The sequence below is a fragment of the Leuresthes tenuis genome, unplaced genomic scaffold (assembly GCF_036924035.1).
Source record: "Leuresthes tenuis unplaced genomic scaffold, fLeuTen1.0.hap1 SCAF_22, whole genome shotgun sequence".
Classification (NCBI taxonomy): Eukaryota; Metazoa; Chordata; class Actinopteri; order Atheriniformes; family Atherinopsidae; genus Leuresthes; species Leuresthes tenuis.
Genome location: NW_027325376.1, coordinates 13,412,889 through 13,431,739, shown reverse-complemented (window position 1 = coordinate 13,431,739; position 18,851 = coordinate 13,412,889). Strand labels below are relative to the sequence as shown.

Below are 18,851 nucleotides of genomic sequence, written 5' to 3'. Positions count from 1 at the left end.
TTTTCCACTGTCGATACCCACGCTATAGTAAACTGCTTATGTTAATGTTGTTCAACTTAATAGTATGTCAACAAATAACCAAGTGTCAGCTTTGTCTGCCCTTCCTTTCATACATCTCCAACTACATATGTCCGTGTGAACACGTGCATCCTCACCTTCCTTCTCTTGCGGTGGATGTCTCCGATGCTGTTCGCCAGCGAGTTTGGTCCCAGCAGCGTGGAGGTGCTCTGAGGCCAGTCCACAGTCACCAGCGTGTGCTCACCCATCAGCACCTTACGCACATTCTCGGCGCCCGTCACTCGAATCAGAGGACGGCCCAGAAGATGGGTCTTGAACACGTTGCCATACTTCTGTCGCCGTGATGCATGAAAGCCTGAACCCTGGACAGAGTGACAGCAATGAGGCACAAAAGTCAGTTAGGGCGTAACATCGGCTACAATGTCAGTTCTGTTATTTTAATATCATATGCTGTAATTCAGACTTCCAAAAGAGAGACCATTGAGGAAATGATCATGATTTTGTTGAAAGGTGGAATTTCCCGTTAGAGCTACGGTTTACGGCAGAAGGTGTGACCAGACATTACTCTGAGGAAATCCCCAAACACTCCACCCTGTTTCACTGATTTTAGAGGAAGACTTATCCCGTCCTGTTAATGGAGATCCCCCTCATCATCGCTTCCATTATATTCAGATTTTCTCACTTGATCGTCAATTTGTTCGGAACATTTAGAATGTCAGAAAGATAACCGGTGTGCCAGATGTTGACATTAAGCAGTTGAATATCGCAACAGATTATCTGCACGTCATAAGTAGCTGTGAAACATAAGCCTATTCTCTCTATATATCTGAAACTTGATTACTCATTTAATTTCTTTTTTTGTTCTTTATCTCTCATGCCAACATTGCCATCCTTCTTTAATCCTCAACATCATCGACTACTGAGCAAAGCTACATCTCATACAGTAAATCCATGCTCCAGCTTTGATCTTCACCAATATAACAGTATTTCTTCTCTCTGCGGTTTGAGGCCCAGACAGACTCTTTCTGGTGAGTCTCCCACAGAAATAGTAAAGGTATCCACTGAAGGATGTAGGCAGCAGTTATTTAAGACGTCTGTATACACAAGGATAATGCAAGGAAAACGGATTTAAGTTGCCTTTAGGACATGATCTGAGATCAGCTTTAACATCGACACATGAATAACAGTCGAGGTTAAAGGTTTTCAAAACATTTTCAACTCAGGTTTTGAGTACAGTGAATTGAGTTTCTCATCAAGGTGGAGCAGAATGAAGCTGTTGGTACCTCGGAGCTTTATTGGCCTTCTTGAGTTTACTCAAACTTCTTCCTCTATGGTTCCCAGTGTTTTCTTATCACCCAGAAAAATGTTGTGCTATATCTACCTTTATCACACGCTTTATGTGGTTGTTCATCTTAAAAGGGATTCTTCCCTCTGTTTTCACCTGAACTGCTTAAAATGATATAACACCAATTTTCTTAAAGTGGCAGTTACATAACCTCAACACGTCCAACTCTCTTTGGCAGCATCTAGTAGAAAGTCTTTGGAAGTCTTTTTTTTTTTTTTTGCCACAGACAAAAAAAACAGAGAGAAGACATATCTGTCCCTTTTTCATTTTCTGACCCACCAGAAGGAGCCACACAGCTCATTTTTGGGGCCCTGTCTCACAGTCTGTGCAGCCTGGCTTTCTGTAAACCCCCAGAGGACCAGAGCTGGAGTCAGTTAGTGAGCTGACCTGAGTGCAGCTTTGACGCTGACCTCTAAGCGGTGCGGGTCATGGCAGAGCGAGAGGGAGCCGACCCTAGAACTGTAAATGGGCTGTTCCAGTGAAAAGAATATATATAAGCCTGAGGGCAGCTTACTGTGTTACTCACATGAAGAATGTATACTCCACACCATATCTAACAGTCACATGCAAGTATTCACACATATTATAAAAGCACACTGTCATGTACATGCATGTTCAGGTTCATGTACACACACTCTCTCTCTCACACACACACACACACATGCTCCAGATTCATAAAATCCACCAAAAAAACGTGCAAAGCAAACAAACACGCGGAGGCCCACCTGCAAATTGCCGTGACAACACTAACTGGTTTGACCCCAGTTTACTCGAGGGGAAAGAGATATGTTCAACTGTGAAGGGCACACATACACACACATACACACACACAGAGTTGTAATACATGTGAACATACAAGAAGCAGTATTGTGAGGTGCTGTTCCAGAGTTTAGCTCAACTTTTATTTAAGAAAGAGATCATTTGTCTTGTAAATTCTTTCTAGAAGAAATAAACATTAATGAAAAATTCTGATTGGAATCAACATAAAGAACCTCTGTCATTGCCACCCTACTGGGGGAAAAAAATGCGGAAATCTGTGTCTAATTCTAGCCTGTTTGTTTCCTGGTTGAGACGCACCTCTGGCAGCAGCAGCGCTTTCAGTTTGCGCGCACGTGTGTGCGCTCACGCAGCTTCATCTCCTCACAGCGATTCAGCTTTACGGTGTAATTTGTGGCTCAGAGTCCTGCAGTGAAGGCTTGATACATTCAATAAAGTCTGAATCAAAACCTGCCTCGGTTTCCAAAGAGTGTTAAAAGTGAGGAGGTGTTTAGGTTTTACACTTAGTACCTGCTCACTCACTGGTCATTCTGGATAAAACTATCAGTATGTTAGGAATAATTAACCAAACAACTCAGTTTAATGCTAATCGCCTGGCATAGAGCTTTAGAGGGGTCATCACCAGTTTAATATTGCACTTTGAGTTAGAGGACTTGCACAAGACAGATTTAAAATGCAGAAGAAAATATGAAGCAACAAAGACACAGAAATGACTACTTTCAGTCCCTATTTAGACTCCAGAAAAATGTACTGAATGGTTAATATAGACGATAGAATTAAGCCTTGGACGTGTGGCAGAGCCTGTTTACAAGGCTCAGGTTGTCTCCCATTCCGTCTGTCACCAGCAGCAAGCTTGGACCATCACTGGCTTTGGGTGCCCACCATCTACTGGTTGTCCAGGGGCGGTTGCCAACTATCCACCCGATGACCACACTCTGAGCACCCAACAGACCTAACATCAGGGTGCATATGGAGGCCATGTGCAGGGTCACTGTCCCATTCAGTCCCAGTCTGCATGCTAAACTTAACTTGGATGTGGTGCAGTTTTTCTCGGTCACAGAAATCTTCCTCCCTCTTTTTGTGGAATTGTTGGAAGCCCTCAACGTTCAGTTTGAGTTTTTGGAAAATATATCAGCAAGGTACGAGCGAGAAGTGGTGAGGTGTAGACCTGCGGTCCTTTTCTTCTTACAAGTGGTTTGGCATCTTGCCAACATGTTTCTTTTTTTTTTTTTTTTATCCATCAGCCTCCACACAATCATTTTGTGCTTTTTTGGCTTCATTTCCACAAAGACATGTTTCGACTCAACCAAAGCTATTCCTGCCTTCTTATTCGTGTCCTTCGGCTCTTTCTCACCTTCTTGCGACGCACCTCACATCTTTCTCTGCGTGAGCTAAATTGAGCACAGATGCTTCGGCCTCCCTGCAGCCCTGTTAGCTGTTTCATGTTGCTTTGAACGCTCTGATCGCCAGACCGCTTTTATAGATGAAAAATGCTGCTAATTAGCATTCTACCCAACATGCCCCCACCTCTAAGGCTGTTTGTAACTGCGCTTGAGCTCCTTCAGATGTTAAGACCTCTTTGTGAGGTGTTGACAAAATTTTATTTACAACACGTGTTTAGTCCGAGGTTTTCAATAAAACTGTCTAGCTTCTGGTTTCTGTTGAAAGCTGTGGTGTGATTGTTGTTACAAAGCATTAATTTACATTGGATGATGCCATCACAATTCGGTACAGTTACACTTGACATGGGACTCCTGATTCCTTCACCTTCGCAGTTGATTTCAGTTGCTTTTTCTCTCAGTCGATCTCTCTGGGTACAAACTGTTGACCTGAGCTGTTTTCACAGCTCCCGTACACTTCCTCTTTTTACTGCGGCACACACACACACATTAACACAGACACACACCAGGTTGCCGGCTGGCCTCTGGAGCCCTCAGGGTGTGTGTTAGAGTAGGGTTGTTTTCCAAGCTACATTTTGCTGCCACATGGATGTAGAGTGGTTTAGTATGTCTGCCTGGCAGGCCTGCTGACACACACACAGACACACACACAGTCCAATTCAAAGGGAGTTCCTCAGGCAGCCAGACAAGGCTCCCTTTCACACTCTAAGATACAGCATCAGATTGGGGCGATTGTGTACTTTCCTTTTGGGGTGTGTGCACGGGCAGCTATGTGCATTATGTGTGTATTTCTTCGTACGATTACTCTTTCCATTGCTCTCTATTTACTTTTTATGCACACACACATTTTGGCAGAAAACTGCAGGTTTTCATCTGTCATATTCTCTGCAGGAAAATGGGAAAAAAGTTGTGCCGACAAAAAAAAAGTCTCAGTGAAATAATCTGTGTGGGTCTGTGTGCCAGGGGTGTGGTCTGGATGACATTTAGCTTTAAAAGGTGAGAAGTGTACACCACCACCCCCCCTTCTCATTCCCAAATCTGGCAAAACACATAGATTCACACACAAACGCACAGAGCAAGCATGGAAAGTTGTGATGTAATGACGCCACACTTCTCCTGCAGGAGAACACGTACGGAACCGCATGCAGGCTCACGGTGAGCGAGCATACAGACACACACACACACACACACATATGAACGGAGCCATCGCTGCAGAGACACGGGCGTCACAGTTTCACACTGATTGCGCAGGCTGAAGCACAATTTCCCTCCAAACTTCAGTGAAGCGAAAGGAGCCCTCGCTGTAAACACTCGTTTTCGCAGAAAATACCCAGAACCAAAACTGCCACCACAACATTATGGCTGATTTCACCGCAGAGGGCACCGGCAGCAGACTGATGTGAGCTGAAAACCATAAAGAGGTTCTTCTTAATGATGGCGGGCACAAACTTTTTAAGTTCTTTTTTTTTTTTTTTTGTGGACATGTTGCCTAGCAACTTACAGATGTACAACTTGGAGAAGCTGGAGACGCTAAAAACATGATGTTGGCACCACTTTTTTTTCCAGCTCCATGCAGCCAGCAGCTGTTGTGACTTTAGAGTTTAGGTTGCAGTCTTACACTTTCTGCTGTTTCGCATGATTTTTTTTCTTTTTAGACAGTGTACTCTCTTTCTTAGATTATTCTCACCCTAACTTATATTAAATTCTTGTAATTAACCTCTACAGTGTCAGCCTGCAGCTTATGCGGCTAAAGTCAGCAGCGCTCGTCCAGACGATGCTGAAAAGTGAAAAAGGTCAGCGCGATCTATATGCATCCATTAAGTTGTGATTTAATATTTCCTGTATTCTTGCTAGTTTTATTTGTTTGAGTCCTGAGGACTGTTAATGGTTTGTCAGGTTTTTTTTTTTCCTGAGAATAATCACCGCTACATTAGACAGGGTCTAAGAGAGAGCAGCGACTGGACATTACAGCCAAGGTTTAGCCATAGCCTCACCTCCTCTGAAGCACTTCCAAACCTTTCACAAAGCGTTCTACTTCGTACAGGCAGCAGAGTGAAAGTTCTTTCCATTAAACCTTTTTTTTCGCAGGGTTTCTGTTTGACAGAAAATGCACTGACTTGTAACAAAACTCTCAGAAATCAGAGATCGCACACAATACAAAAAACTGCTTTCCTCCTTTCTGCTGTATTTTACTTTTCAGTGAGAGAAGTGGGTGGAAAATAACAGAATACAATATTGAATTGTTTTTTTTACATTATCGGCTAATTTACACTTCCTTTCCTGCACAGCTCAGAGACAAATACTGCACCTTTGAACTACCCGACTTGTTTTGTATAACTTAAGCTCGGATGTTAGTTTAACAGCCAAAAACAAAATTGACAAATAAATGACGTAATATAGATAAAGATGAAGCTTTGTCCTCGAGGTAAATTCACAGGATATCCTAAAAAGTAACTGAATAACTGTTAATAATGTGTATAATAAAAATGTCCACCTAAAGAATGTGATATTTTCAGAATATTTAAATGCTAAAACTAATGTGTTCTTTAGAAAGGTACAAGCATCTCTGTCCTTCTCCCGCCTCCGGTAACAGTAACCATCACAAAGCAGCGTGCATCCTTCAACAGAAAAAACAAACAAAAAAAAATTCAACTGAATGAAACACTTTCCGTCTGTCTCCCCAGAGCTCCCCGTTCACTTTAAGCTAAGAATAAAACCGGCGCCGATGGGCTGAGAGCAGCGAACGCAGCTTCAAACTGCACCCCAAGGCGTGATTAAACAAAGGTTAGAATAAGAGCAAAATCAAGTTTTTGTCAGGGTTAAAGGTCTTGTACACTCACTGGAAGGGTAGGAACACCGTTTAATAACCAAGTAAAAGAACGTCCCAGAAGTATAGAGCTTTTAACTTTGTGTGTGTGCGTGTGTGTGTGTGTGTGTGTCAGTAGTCTGGACAGGGTTGCTCTTGTAAGCTGCGATGTCAGCCTCCACAGAGTCTCTTTTATATTTTTTTGAACTGAGATTTATCAGATATTTTACAAGAACCTCAATAAAGCAGGGAGAAAGGGGGGGATTCAATGAAGAGTTTTCCACACATGCCATGTATGTACACGCACAAAACCACCTCAGTCCACATTTGCACACTCGCATGTACTCAGTTTCTGACAAGCGTCTCCACGATCACAGAAAATCTCATAAAATCACCCTGTTTCTCTTGTTCTCTCTGCACAAAAACGCACACTCCTCTATCACACCCACCCACCCACTCACACACACACACACACACACACACTGTACCAACACAGCTAGCTAGCCCGCCGGCCATGCTAAAAATACCCCTGTCTGTTCTGTTGGGGTTGGCCTTGGGGCAAACCTGGGCCGGGGCTTATAAATGTCCTCTTTGTAGCGCAGTGGAAATGTCCAACAAATGACTCTTTTATTAGGGCAAGACAAAAAACACAGCTAATTATGTTTACTCAGATCAACCCACACACACAGTGCTAGATGGGCAAGAGCATGTGTGTGTGTGTGTGTGTGTGTAAGGAGTGGGAGAAAAAAATGTGTATTTAATGTGTTAATAAAGTAGAAGTATAAGGTTGCTGCTATGACGAGCTGAGAGGACTTTTCTGGAAAAGAAAGCTAGAAAGGAGCACAGAAAGTCTGAAACACTCCACTTTCTGTTCTTTCCCGACACAATGAAAGAAAACCGAGTCACAAGGAGATAAAGTCGCTCATGAGAAAATCCAAAACTTTTGACTAATTTTTTATCGTTTAAAATCATTCACGTGTGACACACGTTTGTTTCTGTGTGTTTGACTGCGATGACAAAGTGTTAAATGCATAACTTGTTTCATTACATTAATCAATTTGGAAAGAAATGTGTAAAAATTCTGCTGAATGTATTTAAAATGTTGAATCAAACAAAGCGAACTCTAGGTGTTTGTAAAACTCTCAGATCGTCAGGTCCTGCCCCCTCTCTGCCTCTAATTGGCTAGTTTTTATCGCCTGCTTTGAGTTATTGTGAGCTGGTTGGTTAGATAATTGAAATTTGGCAAAAATGTCCAGCTCGGAGCCAATCAGATACTGAGTTGGGGGTCTGTATTGAGTAGTGTAGTCTGTCACATTCAGACGGCACAGACGGCAAAGTAAAACAGCAGCGCGGACGTAAATTACAACAAAACATGGTAGAAACTGTCAGCACATTTAAAAGAATTTGGACTAATCTGAAGCAAAAAGTTACCCGACAACGGTAAAGTGTTGTCTTTTTGGAGCCTGAACAGAAGCATTTTACTTTGAGCTGCAGGAAAAGAATATTAATTTCTTCCAGTTTTTATTTTTAGGAGAGGATGCTCAGAGTACCCATCAGATAAACACAATGTAACGCACATCTAAGCTCAAGTTGAAGAGCAAGTTATTCAAAAATCAGTAATTCTGATTCTCTTGTTCACATGTCAAAGTGTCTTTGGGCAAAAGTACTGAACACTGTGTGTGTGAATGTGTCACAACTGTGAAAGGAGCTAATAAGACTAAATAAAAAGCTCCGTCCATAACCACCCAGTAGACGTTTAAATTCTGGTATGCAATTTATTTGCAGAAATCGGGAATAGAAAATAGAATCAGAAATAGAGCATTTAAAAGATGTTTTCATAGTAGTTTTGAAGCTGTGCATGCTCAACAACCACTTTATCCAAAAGATTATAAGAAATTTAGTTTTGATGGGTGCGAATCAAACTTAACAAATGGACGAGGAGAGATTCAAACTCCTGACTTGTTGTTTATCTAATTGCGATCATGAAGGTTTTAAGAAAGCTGATTTTTAGAAAAGCAAAATGCAAGGTCTTTCTTTATTGGCTTGTTGTGGCGTCCATGAGGGAGCAGGTGAGTCGCATGTTATCCTGACCAGTAAGAAATCTGATCCATAAAAAAGAAATCAAACCGCATAACAAAAACATAGAAATGATTGGAACTGAACCTGGCTCAGAATAAAATGGATAAATAAATAAAAGACCAAGAATTCTTTCCACAACACTTCACTGACGGGTAGGTCGAGATGCACAAAGGTGATGCCAGGTGTCTGTCACAATGTCTGAAATAAAGGTTGGAAATGAAAAGTGAAAAAGCAGCGAGAGCAGCGGAGAAGAACAACAGAGAGGAAATGAGGTCAAAGACTGTGAGGGAATTCCTTCTCTCCTTTCAGCTGTCAATCATTCAGCTGGTGCCAGAGATGCCAAGGAACCAGTGTGAGGGTTTTTTATGTGTGTGTGATTGTGCTTTTGAATGGTGCGATAGGTCCTCGACTTGACAATGAACCCCGTCCCTTTGCGGTCACGCCACCACATCAGGGAGATACAGAGGGAGGAGAAGAGAGAAAAAATAAGAGTGGGATGAGTGAAAGGAGAGAAGGAAGGAAACTGAGAAGTGTAAGGGAAAAAGAAGAAGAAGAAGAGGGGAGGAGGAGTGGTGGTAAAGAATAAGGGGGACAGAGGGAAGGTGCAAATGAGCAAAGAGCCAAAAACAGAGGTAGAGAAAGCAAGCGCAGAGCGTGGCAGAGTAGGCGGAGAGCTGGGATGGGTGCTGGTTTCAAAAAGGACGGATTAATGAAGAAAGGCTTCGGATGGTTCAGCCAGAAAACACGGAGAATAGAGAGAGAGAGCAGGAGAGACGGAGGGGGAGGGAGGGCTGGCCCCTGACCCGGGGACATTATAGAAAGGGAGATTATGGTTGTTCAAAACTCTCTAAGCACTAACCCCAGGACCCCAGCTAATACCCTGACACACACACACAAAAACACACCGACGTGCCACAGCTATAAGTGAATTCAGACGATGTTAAACTAAAATCCATATGGGGATATTTAATTTTTTCCCTCTGGTCAACAAATCTCATTAAAAGCCATTTTTACCAGTTGCAGTGTGCTTCCTGATCACCTCTTTGTCGACTCAGGTTTTCTCTTTCTTGTTCTTTGCTCTCGCTTAAAAGTGGATTGTTTGCCGCGTGTTTTAACTTTCAAGGTGCACCGATCATGTGCCGCCTAGTTCACTCAAGAGAAACGTCATAATGGAGGCAAATGAGGCAAGAGGGGAATCCAGGCAGAACTGGGGAAATCATAACTTTGAGCGTTTAATTTACCACTCAACGCCTACTGTTGACTTCTATTCTGAAAGCTGCACATTAGAGCTCTGTAGACTGTAAAAGATGGAACTTCTTGCAGCCGATTTAAGGCAGCCCACTGATGTGGACTTTTTCACCTTTTAAAACAGGTAATCAGTCCCTTTGTCAACTTATCATAAAATGCAGGCAGACTATATTCTTATTCTGAGTTTTTTTTTCTTTCCTTCTACACGTATGGGAAGGAAGAATGGAATAGATGCAGATGGGAAAGTCATGTTTGAGGATGTGACTCACGTTTGACAGTTAAACAAACTGTTGGGGCGTAACCACCTCCAGTTATTTGTTCAGTACAAAATTGTGATGGTGATCAAACTAGTCTAAAGAAGAGTCACCAAAATGACCCTTAAAAGTCTGACTTTAAGCTCAACTCACCTCGCTGACCTTTTAATCCTTCCTTGTACACCCCTCAGAACTTGCACTGTTGGCGCTGGGTTGCTTTTATTGCCAGTGATACAAACAAGTTAATTTCAAGTACTAACTAGACCTAGATCACCTGTTTAAGGAACAATTCATTATGAATTTGTCATTGTCCTCCTTAGTGAAAAACAGTGGGGGTGGGAATGAGCACCACACATGTAGGTAAAGTGATGAAGTCAGAAAGTGTTGGGTGGGGGTGGTGGACTGAAGTGTTAGTTTGGGCCTCTTTGTGGGTAGCGTGGTCAGTTTGTTGACAAAGACAGAAGGACACCAGCTTTATCCTTTAAGCTATTACACACAAAGTTTATAACCAGCAACCTCCTTCACACACACTCGCAGAGAAGAGGAGATTAACACTGGGCTTTTACTCTGTCCAGGACAAGAGTGTTGGAGGGAGCAGTGTGTTCTCGGGGTGAAAGAAGGGGCAAGATAGACTGCTGCCAATACCTCCTGCTAATCTACAAGAGGAGGAGGACAGAAAGGATGGATGGAACGGGGAAAAAGAGGAAGGGTAAAATGCATAAGAAGCACAAAAAAAGTGCAATTGATTTATTTTACGGAAGCTCTGATGGACAAGTTTATATCAACATTACTGATGTGATTAGAAGAAAGGGATGGAAGGAAGAGAAGAAGAAGGTAAATGGAGAAATAGTGGAAGACAGCACCAGGAAAAGATGTAGGAAGATGTAGCCTTATAATGTTTAAAAATGAAGTCCTGTAAGTTTGGCAAGTCCCACGAAATTAAGAAGGTGGAGGAAATGCAGTGGAGGAACACTGAAATGATAACATGAAAGGTAGTGATACCCTCATTCTCACGCTAGAAAAACAGAAACGCGCAGAGCAGCGCATTTATCTGAACTTAGATCAGGACATCAAGCGCAATAAAACAAAAAAATGGAGAAGGGGCTTAAAGGTTAGCGGGATGCAGGAAGAAGCGTGTCCAGAGATTCAAGGGTGCTGCTTAGAATGCTAACACTTGTATGCCACACACACTTGAAAAGCTGCCCCTTGTGCCTGCTCAATGAACTATGTATCTCTCACCCAGAAAACAGCCAGTTCCCTGCCATCCCTGAAAAGAGACTTTTAAGGACAGTAACTGAATCTATAAAACCTTCGGCAGCATCAATACACTGCTGTATACAACTTAATGCACATATGCTTGAAGTCTTTCCATTCTTGGTTGTGTACTGGTATGTGTACTTCAGGACTGTGTGACCACAACTATGCAGCACACAGTGGGCTGGACCGCAGTAATGGAACCTACTATAGATGAAGCCACCAGGCCTCACAATCCCCCCTCTGTCTGAGCTAGTTAAAGGCACAATCCTGCCACAAACAAAGAGGAACCGAGGGACTGTCTTCACTCTGAGAAAATACTACATCACATGTGTATGGATTTCGAGTTTTATGATGATTTTTCACAATTACGGGAAGACTTGTTTGTCTGCGAGACGCGAGAGTAGATCCTGGAACTCTAAACGAGGGCTATAACTGCAAACTTTCTGTCAGATTATTCGAAGCAAAACGTTTTAATCTGCCTTTTGATCCTGTCAAAGTGTTAGTATGAGCTTTTTCCTCACTTTTGGGTGAGATTTTTAACAACTGTCTGGCACCAGGAAACCTCACTGGGTCCCAAATAATACCAACTGGGTTGGCACTGCGTTAAGATTTGCCAGGCTCGTTAAATGAAACCGTGCATTTACGTGAGAGAGCTTTTACTGTAAACCGTGTGTGGTGCCCAGCTGGCAAAAAAAAAAATCAAAGTTGCCTTTGAATGTAGCTTGGAACTTGAACTGGTTGTATTCAAGTCATTACACGTCAGAAATCAACATTTAAAGGCACTATGAGTATCTCGCAAAGAAGAGACAGTCCAAATCTTAGAAAAATCATGATTCTATTTGCGCCTGCTAATACAGTTAAAAAGGCAGGACAGGTGCAGGAGAAGAGGGGGAGTAAGGAGCAATATGGAGAGGGAGAGCTTTCATCACTTAGTGTGATGAGTGCGTTTGGTCTGCAGGATTGTTATTACTCTGCCCACCATCATTTACACTTCATCACTGTAAAACAGACAGACGACAAGGTCGGCGGGCAGACAGAAGGCTACTGCATTAGTGTGTGTGTATAAGTGAGTTTATACAGCTTTGCACTAACAGCCTGTTGCTATATTTGACTAGAAAAGCAAAAAACAATCACTGACGTTGGCTCTGTCTGTCTGGAAATGGACTGTGTGTACACCAACGTTTGGTGATTCTCTGGTTTCATTCACACAACTGCACGAAACTGTCCGAGTCTCTGCGTGATGCCTTCATCTCCTCTGAGCTAACCTAGATTCACTTTAGCCCACTTTAGTTTTTAATGTCACGATCAGACAAGAAACCGTATCATGACCAGCAAACACGATTCCTTGTTTTAAGGAAATATAGAGTCTGTTGGATGGCTGAACATGCGTGTCGATTGTGTGAATCGGAGAATAACGCAGCACTTTATCACCTGAGCGGCAGTTTTTTACAAATTGATAAAGCTTTATCATCCACAAATCTAAGAGCAATAGTGTGAGTGACCCGTATACGCTTCAAAATGGACACGTTTAACGTGAAATAAATTAGTTTTGCAGTTTGGCGACCCCTTGTGGTGCCTGGAGGTAATTTCTGTGAATTTAAAATGTTGTAATGACCTAAAAAGACTGTTTAATTATTTTATGGAATTACTGTGTGTATGTTTTGGTTGTCCATTGTCCCTTTAGTAAATACTCTGGTCTAAACACTGGTGTAGTTTCACCAAAAGTGGTACCGGAAGCACAAGAACTAGAGTGTTGAAGTAGTTCCTTGAATGTACCAAAGCGATCAACCAAATGAAAAATCTACGAGTATGAATCTTTAACTTCACGCAAGATGATTAAAGCAAAGTTTTAACAAAGCTTGCGTCAACTGGAGTGTTTAAATTTTGTTTGGGAAATTTCCTGAAAAATCTTTTTTTTAAGTCATGGGGCAAACCTAGGATGTGCGTATAAATCTATATTTTATGTCAGGGAAGTCTATCTCCACATGTACATGTTAGTATATGTACATAAATCTGCACCGTGTAGGTTGCTGAGTCTTTGCCCTTGTGTGTCTGTGTGTGTCCCTGCTCAGTAGCTCTCCTGCTTGGCACCGTCCCTTCAGAAGGCTCCTGCTCCTAATGAGAGCAGACAGGTCTTTGGCAGAGCGGCCATAACACTATTTCTGAGCTCCGATCGCTTTAAAATGGATCCGTCACAGAAATATGCTGCTGTGTGCGTGTCGAGATAGAAATATGCTGTATATACATACTGTTTACACATGTATACACACCAACTGTTTATGTTGGAGATGTGGAAGAGGCGCCAAAAGGCGTAAGCTTAGAGGGCGAGAGAACAAAAGAGGATGTAAGTAAAGCAAAGCAAATAATCACCTACTGTTACTGTCTTGTGTAAACACTTATGAATAACAACGCAACATTAATTCTGAACTTATTTGGTTCTCTTTTACCCCAATTTTAGTGTTGCCTTATGACAGAAATGTGTTACAACACACGGACACGGATAACGACTAATTGGTTAACATGGGGTGTTGAGACCTAAAACAGAGTTAAAATAAGGTTAATTCTGAAGTTCCATTGTTCCTTGGGTTCAAAACATGACTAATTTAAATGGTTGCGTTGCGCATAGCTTTGTAAATTGAAACTGCAGTAATATGTCTGTGCTGTGCTCACAGCTCGTTTCTGCTGCTCCCTAGTGGCCAATAAAGCACTTACCAGATTGCAGTTGAAGGATTTTGACGATTTAAAAAAAATAAAGAAAGATAACTTGTAGTTGAGCCTATGACCACTTATCTAATTCAGTGCGTAGACAAATTAACGAGTACTGATACCAAAATAACACCACAACACACGCAAAACAAAAAAAGTCCCATTAAAAGCTTGCATCTGTTTGCTAGCTAGCATCACACTCACAGCTGATTTTGATTTTGCATATGGCGGACAGAAGTTAGAATTCAGGGTCTTTCAACACTGTGTAAAAGCCCCCTTGGAGCAAACAGGAATACAATATGGTGTCTGAGCAAACTACGCATGACCTCATGTTCTGTGTGATTGTGTCGCAAAGATGCCAAATAAGTCAGGGAAATGTGCAGAAGTCCACTGTAAACTGTCCAACTGTGACACATAACCACCCCGGTGTGATCTATACAGTTTTCAGACACAGTAAAAAATCTTAAAATGCATATCAGGAACAGTCGGGTCCTCAAACAGGTTGCAGGAATATTTCCAGAACAGCCAATCTGGGAAGTTTGCTGAAGGGAAGCCCCCAGTGGCGAGCACCTAAAAGCACCTAAAGGTCAGAAACTAACTCTATTTGTAGTTTATAGCACTGCAAATCAGATGCAACATTTTACTGTTTCAGTGCCAAGTAATGCTTTGCTTGCCAACATGAACACAGTCATTATTTGCTGAACATATTTGTCTAAAAGTTTGGATGGATTTAGTTTCAGAAACATTTACTTTTCGTAGAAATTGAGTCATTTTAAAGAATTTGCAGCTGCACTTGATATCAAAGTGTTTTTCACAGCCTCTTACTCCTTCATATGCTAAAGGGAAGCAAAACAGAACAAATGCAACATTGGCAGTGGCACTCTTAATGAAGCCCATTCTGGTCTAAAACGCAGATTAAAAGTGGAGACAGAAACATCAACCAGGCAAGAAGGACTGATTATATCTCCATCTGCTCAGTATGAAAGAGCAACCCACTATGTCTGCCTTGTCTTATCTGCCTTACACACAGTTTATCAAGATTTATGAGGCATATTACTGACTACATTAACTTCTTAACCTTCGCTTTAAGATCGGGTCAAGGTCCCCTTCAGATCCACACTGTAAAAGAAGCTGCACCGCAGCCAAAGACCCTGAGAGGCTTTTACATTGTTGCTCTGCTTGCGGGGACATTTGGTACTCGTAAGTACAGACACACTCAGCCTCCTCTATCTGACTAACCCCCCCATCCCCCCCTCCCCTCGCTATAAACTTGGCCTTGTTCCTCGGTTGCATTCCGGGAACGCGTCTCGCGCGGTGTCAGATGTAACCGAGAGGAGCACCGCGAGTTCAAGCCCCGCACGCGGCCAACGTGCCCCAGCTCGCTGAGCCCCGTTTAGCTTCTCCTCTTTTTCTTTTTCTGCAGCTCACTCTCCATTTTTTCTGTTGCTTTAAAAAAAAAAAAAAGTGTTCTCCTGCGACCTCCAACCCTTTCTGTCTGCCCTACCTCAGCGCTGCTGCTTACAGTGGGACAAACTCAGGTCAAACTACAATGAGCTGATAAATCTAAGATTTGTTTTTGTTCCGTTTGTTCTACTTTTGCCCTGATTTGAGTCGAAACCGATAGATGACGTTTAGTTTTTGACGCGCAGGCTCGTGGCAATTTGTACCTCTGATCGATTAGAGAACTATTCGCTTCACAGTCGTGATCAAATTCAAGTTTTGAAGCTTCACAAAAATAAATCTGGATGTTATAAATATCACTATCATGCATGCTGCAAGGTTTTCCGAGCCTGCAGCTTCACTCAGTCTGCCAATCAACTTGCCAGAAGTGGAATCTCATGTTGGTGAATGATTTCTGGAGCATGCAGCATGCTGGGAACTTTGGAAAATGCAGCCAAGATGAGGGAGCTGAAGCGAAGCTGAGAGAGAATCCGAGGAGCGCACTTTCCCTTCATTTTAACCCTTTAACTCCCACAACTTCCCTCTCATGTTCATCCTCTGTCTCGCCGTAGACTTCACCAAAAAAATCGGAGTTCTTCTCCATATTAACTATGATTTGAATTTCCAAGGGAATACTGTACTTGACCACCTTCCGTCGCCAGTTATCTGATGGGATCGATGGACTATCTGGTTGACTGTGGCTCGACCCCGCAGCGCACGGAGGGGTGGGGGGTCCGGGGGAGTCGCGCCGCGGTCTGCTGACCCGATGCGCTCCTGTCTGAGATAATAAGTAAAGAAACTGATCCGATCCCCGCTGTAAGAGAGGGGGAGAGATACCGCACAGCTAGACTTAATCAACTGAAAAATGACGCGAAACTCTCTGGTGATCGTATCCCTCCGTGTGCGAATGAATCTTTCAGTCTGAGCATCACAGGCGCGCAGGATGAGGATGAACCAGCTCGAACTGACACATTTTAGGAGACGGTTTGAGATAAGGAGAAGCTTTAACTCGTGAGGTGTTGCGTTAACTTAATGAAAGAGCAGTGTTACAACAGTGAGGGTTTGCTTTGACCACAGCATCAAGGAGCGCACATTAGAACGTTTATGTAGTTACATATTGGATTTGGGCAATACTGGTGGTTAAAGGGGTCTCCTAATAATCGATATCAAGATAACCTCATTGTCCTGCTGCAGACTGACTCATTAGTAACTTGATATAGCAGACAGAAAGAATTTCTGACTGCGCAAAAAAGAAAAGGGAAATTGTAGAAATATGATGACGTGCTGCTAAAAGCAATAACGACTAAGTCTTCAACTGTAAACTTGAGAGCAGCCTTAGGAGGATTGCATTATAACAGATATAGTCTGGCTCTGTCCCGGCAGGGACCCACGCTGACCTATATTCTGAGTCCCTCTCCCCCCTCCCTGTCCCGAGCCCGAGCGCGCTCTTACCTGCAGGAGCCAGTGGCATGTCTCGCCGATGAAGGGGAAGCCCATGGATCCTTTTGGCATTGGCAATTTGCAGTTCTTATCCCGCGTGGCTGTCCATCTGAGCTGCCACAGCTGCTGTGAGACGGCGAGGAGCAGGGCCATGGACACCAGGCAGGCGGCCAGGGTGGCCAGAGCCGAGACGAGGTCGAAACTGTCGAACAGCATGGTGATGGAGAGCCCGGCGGAACTCTGGATGACTTTCAAAAAACTTTGTCTGGGGAAAAAACGCACCCCCGAGGCGATTGATATCAGTTTTTTAAATGATTTTTGATTTGTTTTGGGATTTTTTTTTGTTGTTTTGTTTTTTTAGGGGGTGGGGGATAAAAAGCGCAGCGCTTCCTTTGAGTTCCTTAGCGCTCTGGAAGGTTGAAAAAGCTTCTCTTTTTCAGAGAATGAATGAACTGAGCAGTGTGATTTTTTTTTTCTTTTCTCTCCCTCTCAGATAGTTTGAATGTTTAACTGAAAATAATAACAAAGTGGTGTTTTTGTGCCTCACAAGTGCAAGTCAGCGTCGGCTGTGCGGAGGAGATGCTACAGGTGAGCTGCGCTGTGACTCCCCGAGTCTCCAATGGAACACTTAGAAAAAATGATCAAAACTCACTTTTATTTAATGAATTAAATATTTAGGACTGCAGTCACACTTGACAGGGGACAGTCCTGATGTTTGAAATTTCATTTTTAGTCTTTTTTTGTGGGCTTCAGACTTAAATTGAAGTTTGGAAAAAAAAAAAAGGAACTTTGAGCCAAATCAAAATCTGAAGGTGACACGTTTATGTCAGACGCTGGAACGTCCGGGGACACGTGGAAAAAGTAAAGCCGATTACCGGAGCTAACAATAGTTTCTGTTATTAAAAAACTATTGAATGATGGAAAGACTTGTTTTAAGTGGAAGTAAAATAAACTCTTGCAAAAAAAAAATCGCGTCTCTGTCAACTCCCAGAAAAAATGTCAAAAGAAGGCGTTAAAAAATAGCCTCTTTGCAAAAGTTTTAATCTCTCTGGAGCAAGCACGAGAAGTTCAGAGCTTTAAGATCCGTCAGCTTGCAGGTATGAGTAGGTGCGCAGGAGATGCTCCGTCCTCCTTCTGCTTCTCTGACTCTCTGTCGTCCACTCTCCTCTCTGTGTACCTTTCTGTCTCTGCTCGCTCCTCTATCCCTCCCTCTCTCTTCTGGCTGCCTATACAAGTCACCCTCAGTGCGTGAGTGTGCGAATGCGTGCGCAAAGAGTGTGTGTGCGTCAAGCCAGAGGCACCAATGAGTGTTTATATAGTGCGGAGGCAACTGGAAGGCGAATAGGCGGCCAAGGGCTCCCGTCGCCCCCCTCCAACCCCACCCCACCTCACTCAGCGTCGGCCAGAGAGTCAGCGAGACTCCCCTCCCATCTTCCCCTCCTTCTCCTCCACCTCTCCCCTTCCTCCCTCCATCCCTCCCCTCTGCCCCACCTCTTTCAGCTCCTGAAGCACCCCCGTCCCTTCTCCTCTCCCTCCCGCGCTCTCCTCTCAGAAGGAGGGGTGGTGTAAAGTGAGCGGCAAGCGGCGCAAGAGGAGAGGAGGTTTGGAGCGTGCTGGAGCTGGCGCAGCGCCAGTGAGAGAGAAAGCGAGCGGCTGGAGGAGAAACGGGGCTTGCAGTTGCTTTTATGACTCCATGCAGGACGTGCGCACCGTGGAGCCAGTCACCTGCAGACTGACACAGCGCTGCGCGAGCTTCACAGTTGATGTAACCTAATTTTTTCACCGTCTTATAAGAGCACAATACTCCACATGAATCTTGATCGCTGCGTAAGTTTTCAGAGAAGTAAGTCGTGGCTCTGAGAGCGTGACCCTTGTTTACTCCGAGACGCGCTGCTGCGCACAGATTTTGGTGCGCTTTCGTTGTTTAAAGGCCGCCTCGCCACATTTCCACGTGTTCCAGCTGCGATTGCGTGACTTCGGACCGAAACCATTATCCTTTTTCTCAATAATGACTTCGCGCCAAAGGGTCTAAAACAATGGAAAAGCTGGTGCCACTGCGTAAATCTATTCTTTGCGGATCA

At 43.4% G+C, this 18,851-nt stretch overlaps 1 protein-coding gene across 1 annotated transcript in view; it reads right to left on the bottom strand.

Moving 5' to 3' along the window:
• cyp26b1 (cytochrome P450, family 26, subfamily b, polypeptide 1) overlaps positions 1 to 18,114 on the bottom strand; it is a 31,534-nt gene extending 13,420 nt beyond the window's left edge. Inside the window, exons 1-2 of the mRNA XM_072376291.1 lie at positions 16,783 to 18,114; positions 156 to 380 (exon numbers count right to left, since the gene is read on the bottom strand). Coding sequence (XP_072232392.1) covers positions 156 to 380; positions 16,783 to 16,986 — 429 coding nt within the window. The 5' untranslated portion in view covers positions 16,987 to 18,114. The remainder of the gene's footprint in view (positions 1 to 155; positions 381 to 16,782) is intronic.
• Positions 18,115 to 18,851: the final 737 nt, after the last annotated feature.